This window comes from Palaemon carinicauda, chromosome 2 (genome assembly GCF_036898095.1).
Source record: "Palaemon carinicauda isolate YSFRI2023 chromosome 2, ASM3689809v2, whole genome shotgun sequence".
NCBI lineage: Eukaryota > Metazoa > Arthropoda > Malacostraca > Decapoda > Palaemonidae > Palaemon > Palaemon carinicauda.
Genome location: NC_090726.1, coordinates 195,156,259 through 195,172,556, shown reverse-complemented (window position 1 = coordinate 195,172,556; position 16,298 = coordinate 195,156,259). Strand labels below are relative to the sequence as shown.

At 37.6% G+C, this 16,298-nt stretch overlaps 1 protein-coding gene across 1 annotated transcript; it reads left to right on the top strand.

The window, feature by feature from the left end:
• The first annotated feature begins 455 nt into the window (after positions 1–455).
• LOC137629357 (serine-aspartate repeat-containing protein I-like) lies at positions 456–6,309 on the top strand. Its single transcript, XM_068360614.1, has 2 exons — positions 456–690; positions 1,022–6,309. Exons 1-2 carry the CDS (start codon positions 460–462, stop codon positions 3,620–3,622), a joined length of 2,832 nt encoding a protein of 943 aa, XP_068216715.1. The 5' UTR covers positions 456–459; the 3' UTR covers positions 3,623–6,309.
• Positions 6,310–16,298: the final 9,989 nt, after the last annotated feature.

Genomic DNA, 16,298 nt, shown 5'->3' with positions numbered 1-16,298 from the left:
GGGAGGGGTAGATAATGGCTCCCCCAATCACCCTCATCCCTAGCTCACAAGAATGATGAGGTTGCAGGTACTACTACAAACTATCGACCTTGAGCTAGTCTCAAACTCCTGTCCAGCAGAAAGCCAGGCAGGGAGAGTTCCAATAGGCTATTATCCCTTAGTGTTTAGAATTTGACCAATGGTGATGATATAGTGAACGTTTAGTATTACATGTATTCTGAACCCAGTGAATTAATCAATTTACTAATCAAATACTGAAAATTACAACTTTTAAAACTTTCCTGTGTCTAAAAAGTCTATGTCTTCTGCACACTTCCGTTCATTTTCAAACACTAAATTAGATACCCCTCACTGGTGTAAATCTTTTATCATTATGCTCCCTACCTGACCGGTAACAATCTACCCTACCACTGAGGAAAACAAAACCTAAGTCTCAAACTCCTCTTTCAGGTCATGGTGATGGCTGGGCTGACTGTGGTGTCATCTTATCCTTCCAACCGGAAAATTGTAATTCCAAGACCGAAGCGGTCCCTTGTGGCATCCTTCCTTGGGAAAGGGAAAATAGAGACCACTGCAAAGCCTCTAACAACAGCTGCCAGCACTACAACCACAACCACAACTACCACAACCACTACAACTACTACAACCCCACCTCCGCCACCTTCATCATCACCCGAACCTGATGCTAAGGTAGATATGATTGTCTTTCATTTCTTACCACTCAAGAGGAAATATTAAGCAAGTGTTTCAATATATGCTAAAAAATTATCACTACAAAATTCAAATTATTAAGGATTCTGCCAAACCAGAGTTTAATTAATATGTCCCAATTTATTTTGTAACACCAATAAACCAACCAAATTCAAGTTGACTAAAAAAACAGGATACTTTACTGTTATATAATCAAAATTAAGATGACTAGCACTTATTTAACCTCTGCTTCCTAATGTCCTGGCAAAGTAGATATCAGTCTATCCCATATCATACAGATTGTAATAAAATTCTTATTTTACTTCAACAGGATGACACTCCAAGGGCGCCATTTGCAAACGCTCGTGAGACCACCTCTGAAAGTTCCGATGAAAATGAAAACAACGAAGAAATTAAATTTCCTGAGGAAGCACAACTAGAGGCTAGTGATACAGAGATAACCTCTGATCCCAGGCGAAAGGAAGACCCTGCTGCCCAAACCAAGGTAGAACCAGTAGATGAGACAGAGCCGAAGGCTGAAGTAGAGCCTGAGGTAGAGGCAGAGGCAGAGCCTGAAGCTGAACCTGAAACAGAGCCTGAAGCAAATCCAGAAGCAGAACCAGAAGCAGAAGCAGAACCCGAAGCAGAAGCAGAACCTGAAGCAGAAGCGGCGCCTAAAGCTGAGGCAGAACCTGAAGCAGAACCTGCGGCAGAACCTGAAGCAGAACCTGCGGCAGAACCTGAAGCAGAAGCAGAACCTGAAGCAGAACCTGCGGCAGAAGAAGAATCTAAGGCAGAAGCAGAACCTGAAGCAGAAGCAGAACCTGAAGCAGAAGCAGAACCTAAGGCTGAAGCAGAACCTGAACCTGAAGCAGAAACTGAACCTAAACCTGAAGGAGAAACTGAACCTGAAGCAGAAACTAAACCTGAACCTGAAGCAGAAACTGAACCTGAACCTGAAGCAGAAACTGAACCTGAAAGTGAAGCTGCAGATGAATCCGGAACCAAAGCAGAGACTGAAGCAGAGAATGAAAATACAGAAACATCAGTTCTAAACACAGATGCTGATGTTGAGGTTGTTCCTAATGCTGAGGTAATGAATGATGGAGACTTGTCTATGGGGGCTTCCCTCATTGCTGAAGGTGAATCAAACAAAAGTGAAGACTTAACCGCCAACGACTTAAAAACTGAAGCTGGTCTAAAACCAGACGCCGAGCCAGAACCAGAACATGCCCCTGAAATCATATCCAAACCAGAGAAAAGATTAGATACTGAAAATGGTGAATCAAATCCAGAAATGGAAAAAGAGGTCAGCAGTGAGTCAGTAGATGTCAAACCAGAAGAGACAACATCCAAAGAGGAAGACTCTCATATCAATGTAGAAGAGGAAGCTAATATTGAAAAAGAGGATTTGAAAGATATGAAAAATGACTCCGAGAACACATCTGATAATGACAAAGATGAAAACATGGACAAGACACACACAGATTCTTCTGAGACAGTAAATGAAAGCATATTAACTCCAAAGGACGCCCAGACCGAACAAGACATGCCAACAAGTGGACATGTCATAAATCCTGACATTGAAAATGAAAATTTTAACGCCATATTGGAAATGGAAAAGGCGATGAATAAATCAATGGACAATAGGGAGCGCAGCGATAAAAGCGAACAAGATGATTCTCCTTTGGATCAAGTTGCAAATAACTTCACGGCCAGCATCTTTCTTAAAAGTGCCGATTATAACACAAGTGATGAAGATCCAAAAGGAGAGATGGTAGCAACTGAACCAGAGGTAGCAACAGCCTCCAACAAAAGCGGTAATTCTACTAGTAATATGACTGAGATCAAATTTCCGCAAGTTGGCGAAGAACCTTGCAATTGTAAGGAGTCAGAGGATATGATGGCTTCTCTAAAAGCCCTAGATGCAAATGCTACAGCAAACTCGACCGACCACATGGAAACAGACCACAAAGAAAATAGTAATATGGGAGAACACAAAGATCATGGCAAACACCCCCTCTTGTTTGAGGATGCTGAAATTATCAGTCCTGATGGTATCACAGGAGATGATAAAAGTGAACTGGTCTCGGCAACTAGCTCAAAAAGTCTCAATGAAAAAGATGAAATGATGGTAAATGATATGAAACATACCTCAACAGAAGAAAGTGAATCTGAACATGACAAAGATGCCGAGTCAACTGATGATGATATGAAACATACCTCAACAGAAGAAAGTGAATCTGAACATGACAAAGATGCCGAGTCAACTGATGATGAACTGGGTTCAGGAGAAGTTATGGAAGATCAATATGTTAAAGAGATGACTCAAAATATAAACATTGTAAAGAGGAAGGGCTTACAGAAGGAAGGTAAAGAGAATGATCAGAAGAAGGAAGACGATGATGATGAAGATGATAACACTGAAACTGAAGCAGATGAACCAATGCAAAATATGCAAGAAAAAGATGACCAAGATGAAGATGATAATAATGAGGGGACAAACTCTTCAGCAGAACTTACAATGGAAAGTCAAGAAAATTCAGAAGTTCATCAGGATAACAAATCTGATGCCAAAGATAAGCCAGTTACTCTTATGTTGGAAACTGAAGCTGAGGAGGAGGAAGAGTCAGGGGATACTGAACATACAATCAGTCCAGAGCCTTTAACCAACCAAGAGTCTGATGAAGTTCTGAAGATGAGAGACTTGGTACAAACGACGAAAGCTGGACCAGCAACAGAAAGCAGTGAGTCTTCCAACGAGGACAAGGAAAAGGATATGGCCACTGATGAATTGTCCAAATCAACCACACCCAGGCCTGTGGCTAATGAAGAAAAAGAAGAGAACTCTGAGGAAAAAGATGTGCCTCAGAAAACTACTGTGGAGAAGTCTGTACCAACAAACGTTGTAAAGATCAACGTTAGTTCGTGAAGAGCCACAGACTAGCAGAAACTGATTAAGAATTTCATTGAATAACTAAATGGTAAATTATTGCTTTACATTCACTGAATTTGAAAAGATAGGCAAAATTCTAATTGAGATCCACTTAAGGAAATGGCAGAACATACAATAATGACTGCACAAATTATATATGCAGGCCTAATAGGGTCTGTAAGCATACCAAATTGACGCTGCTAAACTGCACATCACAGAACAACCAGGTCTATACCACTTGATAATCATAAGTATTTAATCAATATAAAGAACAACAGGAAATGATAATCAAAGAGTTGGCATTAGTTGCATGTTTCAGTCAAAGGAAATAGGTGATTAATTTTTCTACACGTCTGGACAGGTTTCACTCCACCTGATTCACGTCAATTCTGGTAACTTGCTTTGTACTTCAAATCTCGACCAGGAAATGTATATTACCTTTGTATTTATTTACACATTCTTCGAATCTAAGGAAGAGAATTACATAAACACTGTCCAGACAATATATATCTATACCTTTCACAATAACAATAATAATAATAATGATGATAATAATCCCCAACTACACAAGTCAGAAACAAATTTATTTTCAATTGTTCTTCTTCATTAATGCAGGAATTATTGCAAAAAAAAAAAAATACTATTTAAGCAGTCAAAAATAGATCAAAATTAGGCAAAAAGTGGCATATAAATCAAATTCAGAAAACTGTTTAGGAGTGCTGACAGTGCACTGATGAAAAAAGAAATTTTCCATTAGGGTAAATTATTCTGTATAGGCTATATTAGAGTTATGACATAGGTTTAGGACTTTGTACATAGGCCTACAATGACCTTAAATAAGTCTACTTCGTTACCTGTGAAATCGCTTCTCAATGAGACTAATCTGATATTTATTTTACCAATTGACAAAAGACAAAATCGGCTTTCTATCTTCTTTCACATTTTGTTATAGCATTAGCCAGCAGCGTTCACTCCAGGTATAGTAACTCTTCAGAAGGAGAAAAGTAATATTTAAGAATGTTCTTAGTTGACTGTGATATAATATCTATGTGTAATTTCTAATGAGAGGTTGTGTTAGGAAAAGGGCGCCATCTCTTTGCGGTGCCTTTAGTTGATATTCCCCTAGAATATGTGAAGCAGAGTTTGATTGTCAGTTAGACACAGGGGCAGAGATATAGATAGAATGTAGATTCTGCACGATTACTTTCATTGTAAACTCTATCTAAGGTAGACAATAGAGTTAAAATGGCATGGGGTACTTTCCCTTACCTCTTAAAAACATGTTATAAGCTGAACCTCAGCAGGGCTGATGGAATAATATAAAAAAAAAAACTAATTCAGCTATTTTTATGTGATCCAAGTAACAGATGTAGCAGTATATGTTTGGATTTTCCTGCTGGGAAGTATAAGGTTTTAATATATCAATATTTTCCTGAATTCTTAAATTAGCCTGACTTTAGACCACGACCTAAAACTAATCTAAAAATGCTTAATTGTTGGCAATGAGGTTCAAAAGTTTACATGACCCAGTACGACACTCGCTGCCCCTTAGGATTCAAAAGGTCACCAGACGTAGTACAGACACTAGCTGCCCATTAAGGTTCAAAAGTTCACCAGACCCAGTACGGACGCTAGCTGTATGTTAAGGCTCAAAAGCTCACCTGACCCAGTACGGATACTCACTAACCATCAAGGTTTAAAAGCTCACCAGACCCGTATGGACACTTGATGCCCGTTAAGGTTAAAATACTCACCGGGCCCAGTACAGACACTCACTCACCATCAAAGCTTAAAATCTCACCGGACCCATATGGACACTCGCTGTCCATTAAGGTTCAAAAGCTCACCTGATCCAGTATGGACACTCGCTGTCCATTAAGGTTCAAAAGCTCACCTGATCCAGTATGAATACTCGCTGTCCGTTAAGGTTCAAAAGCTCACCATACCCAACATGGAAACTCTCTCTCTAGCTGCCTGTTAAGGTTCAAAAGCTCACCAAACCCAGTACGAACACCCGATGCCCGTTAAGATTCAAAAGCTCACTGGACCCAGTACAGACACTCGCTGCCCGTTAAGATTCAAAAGCCCTACGGACCCAGTACGGACACTCACTGCCTGTTAAGATTCAAAGGCTCACTGGACCCAGTATGAACACCCGATGCCCGTTAAGATTCAAAAGCTCACTGAACCCAGTACGGACACTCGCTGCCTGTTAAGATTCAAAAGCTCACTGGACCCAGTACGAACACCCGATGCCCGTTAAGATTCAAAAGCCCACCAGACCCAGTACTGTCACTCGCTGCCCATTAAGGATCAAAAGCCCACTGGACCCAGTCCAGACATTCGCTGGCCATCAAGGTTTAAAATCTCACAAGACTCCGTACGGACACGCTGCCATTAATGTTCAAAAGCCCATCGAAGACACTTGCTGCCCGTTAAGCCACAAGAGCCCAGTAAGGGCCAGACAATCTACAACAACAACAACAACCACAACAACAAAATGCCTCTCTAATCACAGAAGTTCTAATGGTCACCCAAAACAAGATGATCAAAGGGTAAACTCCCGAGGCTTCATACAGAGATTCTTTGTGTTAAAAAAGAAATTGACTTCGACTTCTAAGCTTCACGACGTAGCTATATATGACAAGATTCTTACACCTCCCCCCGCCCCCACAAAGCCCAACCTCCCCCCGCCCCCACAAAGCCCAACCTCCCAGCTGACATCCCTGCATCAGGCACAACCTTTTCAAAGACCTTTTTAAACCCCAGTATTAGTGACACATTCAAATGTAGGTCTACAGACTAGTACGTAAGGAGAAATGATATATCAAAATATACCAGATATACAGTATTCGATGTATTGCATGCTATCCTTGTGTGAAATAGTTTATAGGAAATTCATCTTTGTTTTTGAAAGAGTGAAATATGTCATATAGTCGGTAACATTCCTTTTGTTTCTCTTATGATATGATGGATATCAAAGAGCAGTGCATATATATATATATATATATATATATATATATATATATATATATATATATATGGACTATCCTTTATTTACAGTATATTCACAGTTTTGTAATAAACTTTTTCAAAATGTGTTATTTTTCTTTATTTTTCCTACTATATCATTTTAAATTAAGGAAATGTGGTCTCTATAGTTCATTTCTAAGAGATACTACAAAGAAAGGGTTTTTAATTTAAAAAACAGAAAATGTTTGAACAACAAAACAAGAGAAATTAAGAATGGAATAAAATAAAAAAAGAAAAAAAATTATTTAGCTTATGGCATATCACCAGTGCAATATATATATATATATATATATATATATATATATATATATATATATATATATATATATACAGTATATAGCCTATATATATATATATATATATATATATATATATATATATATATATATATATATATATATTACTAGCCAAGCTACAACACTACTTGGAAATGAAAGGATGCTATAAGCCCAACGGTTCCAACTAGGAAAAATAGCCCAGGAAGGAAGGGAAATAAACAAACTACATGAGAAGTAATGAATGATTAATATAAACTATTTCAAGATCAGTTACAACGTTAAAATCGATCTATCATATATAAACTACGAAGAAAGACATGTCAGCCTGTTCAACTGCCACAATCTGGTCACCATTGGAATAAAACTTCTAAAATATTGTGTAGTATTGAGCCTTATCATGGAGAAAGCATGACTGTTAGAATTAACTGCATACCTAGTATTGTGTGAAGGACGTTTCAGTCTGGAGAGATCTGAATGCAAAGGATGGTCACATTTGTGATGAATATTATGCAATATGCTTAAAAAACAAACTGTAGGATGGATGACGATGTCAGAAATTAATATCTTGATCAGGAATAACAAATTTAATAGGCTGCAAGTTTTTGTCCAACAAATTAAGATGAGATACAGCACCTGGAGACCAGAGAGGAGAACAATACTCGAAACAAGGTAAAATGAAAAAATTAAAACACTCCAGAATAGACTGATCACCGATAATCTTAAAAGACTTCTTCAATAAACCAATTTTTGTGCAATTAAAAAAGACACCGACCTAATGTGTTTCTCAAAAGAAAATTTGCTGTCGGGAATCACATAAAATTTTAAGTCGTACAGAGTTAAAGAAACATTATCAATGACGAGATCCGGATGTTGACGAACCACTGTCATTGACCTACTTACAATCATACTTTGAGTTTTGTTAAGGTTCAATTTCATGACCCATAATTTGCACCATACACTTCATAGCACATTCCCTTAAAGTGATTGAATTAGTGTATTTTGGATTTTGTAAGGGATGTATTGTGCCCACTACTAACGTGGGAGACAGCGTGATTGGCTATGACGTCATCAGTGGGTGGGGCTTATTTCACTTGGAATCTTTACAGTGACTATAGATCTTGATTAAGGGATTCTGCAACGCCAGATCATGGAGTTGTAATGGATGCAAACAGATTAGCATCATCCGCATATGCAATGAGCTCTTTTTCAGGGCCAAACCAAATGTCTTGTATATATAGTATGAAAAGAAATGGGCCAAGAACACTACCCTGAGGAACATCAGATATCACATTCCTATACTCACTATGGTCCACATCAACAGCAACGTTTTGCAATCTATTACTCAAAAATTCTATAATGATGCTATGAAAAGACCCACCTACTCCCAACTGTTTGAGTTTGATAACAAGGGCATCATAATTAACACGATCAAAGGCAGCACTAAAATCAAGGCCAATCATACGAACTTCCTGGCCATAATAACATTGCGGATAATCAGTGAATATATTTGTGACATGGAATATGTAAATATCAGAGATAAAATTATGTCAATCATTTTTATACGAAGATATATTTTGGAGCAGCGAAGGTTGATTAATGGAGAACTATATAACAAGCTTTTCGAATTAAACAGATGTAATATGGATCAAATATGGAATTCACTGTGAGTTAAGATGTATGCAACCTTAATATTATCTATGTGGCATAAAAAAACACTGTAACTGATTCTGTACAATCTGTCCTGAGCTAATATGTAAATAAAAGAAAAAAAAAACTTCCTGGCCATAATCAAGGGATTTTTGTACAGTATTGGAAATTGTAAATAAGTCATCACATGCTACCCTAGATTATAAAAAAGATGGCTACGAACTAACAAAATGAGGTGGATGAAACGATAAGTGATAAAAACAAAAAAAGTGATGTAAATTACGAGTAACACACTCGAGAGGAGTGAAAAACAGGATGGGTGGAAAAGTTTGAGCGGTGAAAATATGGGGGTGAAAGTGGGAGGGGCGGAAGTGGGAGGGGTGAAAATGTGGGGGCGGAAGTGGGAGGGGTGAAAATATGGGGGTGAAAGTGGGAGGGGTGAAAATAAGGGGGTGAAAGTAAGAGGTGAAAATATGGGGGTGAAAGTGGGAAAGGTGAAAATATGGGGGTGAAAGTGGGAAAGGTGAAAATATGGGGGTGAAAGTAAGAGGTGAAAATATGGGGGTGAAAGTGGGAAAGGTGAAAATATGGTGGTGAAAGTGGGAGGGGTGAAAATATGGGGGTGAAAATATGGGAGTGAAAGTGGGAAGGATGAAAATGTGGTGGTGAAAGTGAGAGGTGAAAATATGGGGGTGAAAGTGGGAGGGGTGAAAGTGGGAGGGGTGAAAATATTGGGGTAAAAGTGGGAAGGGTGAAAATATGGTGGTGAAAGTAAGAGATGAAAATATGGGGGTGAAAGTGGGAAGGGTGAAAGTGGGAGGTGGTGAAAATATGGGGGTGAAAGTGGGAGGTGGTGAAAATATGGGGGTGAAAATGTGGGGGTGAAAGTGGAAGGGGTGAAAATAAGGGGGTGAAAGTGGGAGGGGTGAAAATAAGGGGATGAAAGTGGGAGGGGTGAAAATAAGGGGGTGAAAGTGGTAGGGGTAAAAATATGGTGAAAAAAGTGAGAGGTGAAAATATGGGGGTAAATGTGGGAGGGGTGAAAATATGGTGGTGGAAGTAAGAGGTGAAAATAAGGGTGTAAAAGTGGGAAGGGTGAAAATATGGAGGTGAAAGTGGGAGGGGGTGAAAATGTGGGGGTGAAAGTGGGAGGGGTGAAAATAAGGGGGTGAAAGTGGGAGGGATGAAAATATGGTGGTGAAAGTGAGTGGTGAAAATAAAGGGGTGAAAGTGGGAGGAGTGAAAATATGGTGGTGAAAGTAAGAGGTGAAAATATGGGGTTGAAAGTGGGAAGGGTGAAAATATGGGGGTGAAAGTGGGAGGGGTGAAAATATGGGGGTGAAAGTGTTAGGGGTGAAAATATGTGGGTGAAAGTGAGGGATGAAAATATGGTGGTGAAAGTGAGATGTGAAAATATGGGGGTGAAAGTGGGAGGGATGAAAATACAGTGGTGAAAGTGGAAGGGGTGGTGGTAAAAGTAGGAGGGGTGAAAATATGGGGGTGAAAGTGGGAGGGGTGAAAAATATGGTGGTGAAAGTAAGAGGTGAAAGTAAGAGGTGAAATTTTGAGGGTGAAAGTGGGAGGGGTGAAAATGTGGGGGTGAAAGTGGGAGGGGTGAAAATATGGTGGTGAAAGAGGTGAAAATATGGGGGTGAAAGTGGGAAGGATGAAAATATGGGGGTGAAAGTGGAAGGGGTGAAAATATGGTGGTGAAAGTGGGAGGGGTGAAAATATGGGGGTGAAAGTGGGAGGGGTGAAAATATGGTGGTGAAAGTAAGAGGTGAAAATATGGGGGTGAAAGTGGGAAGGATGAAAATATGGGGGTGAAAGTGGGAGGGGTGAAAATATGGGGGTGAAAATGTGGAGGTGAAAGTTGGAGGGATGAAAATATGGTGGTGAAAGTGAGGGGTGAAAATATGGGGGTGAAAGTGGGAGGGGTGAAAATATGGGGATGAAAGTGGGAGGGGTGAAAATATAGGGGGTGAAAGTGGGAGGGGTGAAAATTAGGGGGAGAAAGTGGGAGGGATGAAAATATGGTGGTTAAAGTAGGAGGATTGAAAATATGGGATTGTAAGTGGGAGGAGTGAAAATATGGGGGGTGAAAGTGGGAGGGGTGAAAATATGGGGGTGAAAGTGGGAGGGGTAAAAATATGGGGCTGAAAGTGGGAGGATTGAAAAGATTGATAACAAAGGATGAATGAACTATCAAAGAAAGAATGAAAATGGGGAAACGAGAGGGTGAAAATAGGTGAAAAACCAGAGGGGTGAATAAATCGAATGGTAATAAGGTGATAACAGGTGGAAACAAACTATGGAGGTGAAAAAATTATATGGAGACCATAATAAAAGATATAATTGAAATATATTAAAAGGTGAGAAGTAAAATGAAATATTACAAAAAAGTATAAAAGATAACTTAATACTAAACTAGCACCCATTGGCCTCCCTGGGCCCAACGCTGGGCCGCATGACTCATAATCCATAAATATCAAATTATAGAAAGGAATATTTGGCATCTTCATAACTGACGTCACACGAGTTCGTTACTTTTGTAAACAGAGTTTCGTCGAAATTTGAAAATCAAGAATACGTTATAAATATGTGGCTTACAACTTATTGCTTTTCATAAGTATTATCCGTTGTTTATGTTTTATTTATCAAAGGCCAAAATTATATCAACTGGCGATTTCAACTAAAATAAAAAAAAATAGTATTCAAAAACCTAATTCAAAGGGAATCGGTGGACTTTTGGCTAAATAAAATTAATACTTTACTTAGCCATTTCTATCCAATCATATTAATAACATCATAACCATTATTATTATTACCATATGAAACCTATCTTCTTACCAACACAATAAAGTTCTCAATAAACCGAAAAAAACAGCAAAATCGTAATTTCCATTTTAAAACTAACGAGAACATCTTAAAAATTCCTTTACTTTCACACCAACACTAAATTTGAAATTTCGAGTGAATTTATGAATGGAATTTGCGCATACAGTATGGTACCGGGGCTATGAAGACCATTCAGCTATTGAGATACAACTAGGTAGTAAAATATAGTTGCAACGTTTAATAAGAGTCCGGAGATCATGTTGGTCACCAAAGTAGAAGAAAGAATGGTAAGGTTACAGGTATAGACGGCAGATCATCGTATCCCATTCATGGAAAAAATACACTTTGTTACTAGTACTCTTTATCTTATTATATTCCTTAATTATTAGAATATTTATGTTTTACACATATAAAACAACCATTCTTTCATTATAACGTCCTTCAAGAGTTGTAGCCTACTGTTAGACCGGAAGGACATATATTCAATGCTAAATCTTCAACAGTTTTCAAGTGTCAATAACTGAATTATCCTGGGTGTAATGATAACCCTAAAATTATATCAGTACACGAGTGGTCATAATGCTCGGTATAGAGAGAGAGAGAGAGAGAGAGAGAGAGAGAGAGAGAGAGAGAGAGAGAGAGAGAGAGAGAGAGAGATGAACACGTGATTTTTACCCTGAACTCAGGCAGATTTACTAGCACCAGAAGCTTAATCTCGCCTGATCTACTGTAGGCCTACCCAAAGTCTACTGTAAAGGTCTAATAGGTCTAGGCTATGAAAGATATAAACGTCGAAATCGAGATTAGGAGCATGGTAAAGTTTTCATCGTTTTAATATGAGATTAAATGGAATCTGAAAACACCAAAATCACTTTATATACACAAGTAGGGTAAGGCAATTTTGGACGGAGGCAATTTTGGACAAGTAAGGAAAATATTGGACAGATACAATATCTCTAAAACTATCTATAATTTTTGAAAACTATAATGCTATTAGAAATTGCCCAACCTTCTACTTTATAAATATTAGTATGTCTGGTTTTTAAAAAGTATTAAGTACCCCTAAAAAATTGTTGAATATGGGTGTCCAATAATTGCCTAACCTTCATTTTAGGGTTGCTCAGAAATAATACATGAAATTATTTTTTCCAAAAACAAATTAGAGGATGATGCTAAAGGATGGTTTAAAATAAAAAATGCCTCGCCTTGAAAAAATGGTAAGGCAATTTTGGACACTTAATTAAAAAAACATCTAATTCCTAATGTTAAGTTAAGTAATAAATTTTGTAAACTATCTATCTATCTGTCTATCTATCCATCTATATATATACACATATTCTTAATCCTTTAACTATAAATATAGATAAATGATAGTTCTTTGAAAATATTTTCTGTCATTTATTTCAATAGCAAATCATATTGATTTATAAGAAAATAAAAATAAAGGGAAAAAGTTTTCTTTTCATAGAAAATGATAATCAAACCTATTACTAATGAGAAAATAGAGACAAGTACAAAATTGGAAATGAATGTGAACAATTCAATATTTACTATAGCCATATACGTGACAATTTAAATGCTTGAATATATGACGGGTCTATTTATAGAAAATGATAATCAAACCTTTTACTAATGAGAAAATAGGGACAAGTACAAAATTGGAAATAAATGTGAACAATTCAATATTTACTATAGCCATATACGTGACAATTTAAATGCTTGAATATATGACGGGTCTATTTAATTCAACCGAATGCTCAAAACACAGCTTCAGTTCTTTTAAATATGGCACTAAACATTCTCTTTGAGGCATGGGTTCCATAAAGAAAGGACCATTAATTCCATCTGTAATTTGGTGCTCTGGATACTCCTCTTACTGGAATTAGTATGGACCGGCAGGGGTCACTTGCCTTATTCAGATAGGCACTGCGCATCACAAAGAAACTGGCTATTCTTTGACGAATTTAGCCAATGAATCCTCTATGGATTTAGTCAGTCTATGGAAAGCGAATATGAAAGAATTGCCCCCAGTCCCGGGCGTAGCAGGTTGCTAAGCAACTCCAGGTTTGTAAATACTAAAGAAAAATTGAAAATTGGTAATTGGAATGTTAGAACCATGAATCAAACTGGGAAGTTACAGCTAGTAGAGAAAGAATTTATGAAATATAGTTTGGATATCTTGGCCCTAAGTGAAATACGTTGTAAGGGGATTGGTAAAGAACTCTAAGACCAAGGCAATACATATATGTACTCATGAGGAACAGATGGAATTAGAAGAGAAGGGGTAGGAATAATGATGATGACACCAAGAGCAGAAAAGGCATTAACCAAATGGAGAGCTGTAAATAACAGATTGTTACTTACAAAAATTAAATCAAAGCAGTGCAATATGAGTATTATAGTTTGCTATGCGCCAACGAATGATTCGCATGAAGAAAGTAAAGATGAATACTGTGAAGAACTGCAGAGAATAATAGATGAGAACCTAGAGAGATATGAAAATTGTGATTAATGACTTCAATGCTAAAGTTGGAATGAATAATCAAGGGATAGAAAATGTGATGGGTGTTGAGGTTCTTGGCGAAGTTGCAAATGAAAATAGGGCACATTTTATAAGTTATTGTTCAACAAACAATCTTGTTACTGGAGGTACTCTTTTCCAGCACAAGGAGATCCACAAATATACAAGGACTTCACCATGTGGTAATTACAAATATCAAATAGATCACATAGCCATTGATAAAGAGAGAAGGACTCTGAGAAATGTAAAAAACTATAGATGTGCAGATATTGGTAGTGATCACCAGCTCCCCATTGCCACACAAATATTAAAACTGAAAGCACCCAACAGAAATGTAGATAGAATACCTAAGTTTGATACAACTAAGCTTCTAGAGGATGAGCACAGCAATCTTTGTAACTGAATGTAGGAATCGATTTACAGTCTTAAGAGACTTTAAGAGACGAAGTTTGGGGACATGCAGTTACAGGGAGAAAACCATGGATATCAAATGATACTTGGGATACTATAAAAAGAAGACAAAGACAGAAATTGATTTCTGAAAGTTTTCGAGGAAGTAATGAAAATTACAAGGCAGAGCATGCCCAGTATTTCAGTATTAATAGTGAGGTCAAAAGAAATATCAGGAATGATTGGAGAGAATATTTAGACAGGAAAGCAGATGAGGCTGACAAAGCTAAGAATTCAGGGAGTGGCTTTGTAGTAGGAATTGCTCATAGAATTATTAATGAAATCTCTACGGGAAAAAAGAAGAAGAAGCATATACCCATCAAAAGAAAGATGAATCTGTTATAACAAAAGAAGATGAAGAAAGGTAACGTTGGATTGAACACTTTAGTGAGGTCATGAATAGAAAATACGAAGGGAATAATTTGGTTGATATACCTGAAACTAATGAAGACCTTGATGTGCCCATGAATGAATTACGTGTGTTTGAAGTCGAAGCTATTCTTAAAAAAAAAAAAACTCAAAAGATGGAAAGCCCCTGGATACGAAGGAATAACTGCTGAGATGATATTGCCTGAAAATGAACTGACACCCAGATTTACAAGATTATTTTGTAGAATGTGGCGTGAAGATGCAAAGCCTTATGTATAGGAGCTAGGAGTGCTGGTGAAAATGACAAAAAAAAAAAATCTGACTGATTGCAATCATTACAGAGGCATCATACTTACGTCAGCTGTCATGAAAATATATAGAATGCTCATTCTAAGGAGTCTAGAGAGAAAGATTGATGAAAAGCTGAGAGATGAACGAGCAGGATTTAGAAAAGGTAGAAGTTGTACTGACCAAATTTTCATTTAAGACAATATGTAGAACATAGAAATCCACGTCTGATGGTATATGTGGGCTATGAAAAAGCTTTTGATTATGTGCTCTGGCAAATTTTGTGGAGAGTCCTGCGTCATTATGGAGTTCCTCTCAAATATGTAAATTGAATTGTCTGTTCATGAGTATAGCAAATGCAAAGTTAATGTTAGAGGCGTCTTATCAAACGAATTTCCAGTGAACAGTGGAGTAATCTAAGGGAATGTGTTGTTACCTATGTTTTTTATCCTCCTCATAGATTTTGTAATGCATAGATCGGTTGGGGATGGTGAAGGATTGGACTGGATTGGTAACATAAAATTAGCAGACCTAGAGTATGCTAATGACGCTGTCTTAATTAGCAGAACACCACAGGGCTTGGAAAGCTTGCTTACCAGAATTCATGAAAAATCACATGAGGTTGGGCTCGAGATAAATAGAAGACAGATGATGAGAATGGAATATGCAATTGAAGATGAAATGTCTTTGTTAGGATAAAGGATTAATGAGGTAGAATTATTTAAATATTTAGGAACTTTGATATCTAATATAGGAGCTTTAAAATTTGAGTTAAATGAAAGATTGAAAAAAGCAAATCAGACGATAGCTAGCTTAAGTCAAATTTGGAAATCATGTCGCCTAAAATTACATACTGTATAATAATCAGGCTATATATCAGTTAAGTGAGATCGGTGTTACTGTATGGGCGTGAATCTTGGTATATTAATGAAACTCATTTTGTAGATTTGAGAACAAAGCCCTCAGAAAAATATTGGGTGTTAAATGACAGGACAGGATTAGAAATGAAACTAAGAGAGATTACTCGAGCGCCATATGTGGATGAGATCATGGTGAGGGGTAGATGGAGATGGTTTGGGGATGCTCTTTGCTCTCCCTAAGAGAGATTAGTTCACCAAACTTTCAACTGGCCTCTTCAAGGCAATACAAGAGTTGGAAGATCCAGGCTTACATGGCTGAGGACTATAAAGCATGAAGTAGGAGATTGTGATTCGAGAAGTATTGAATTAAAAGCTGAAGATAGAGATGA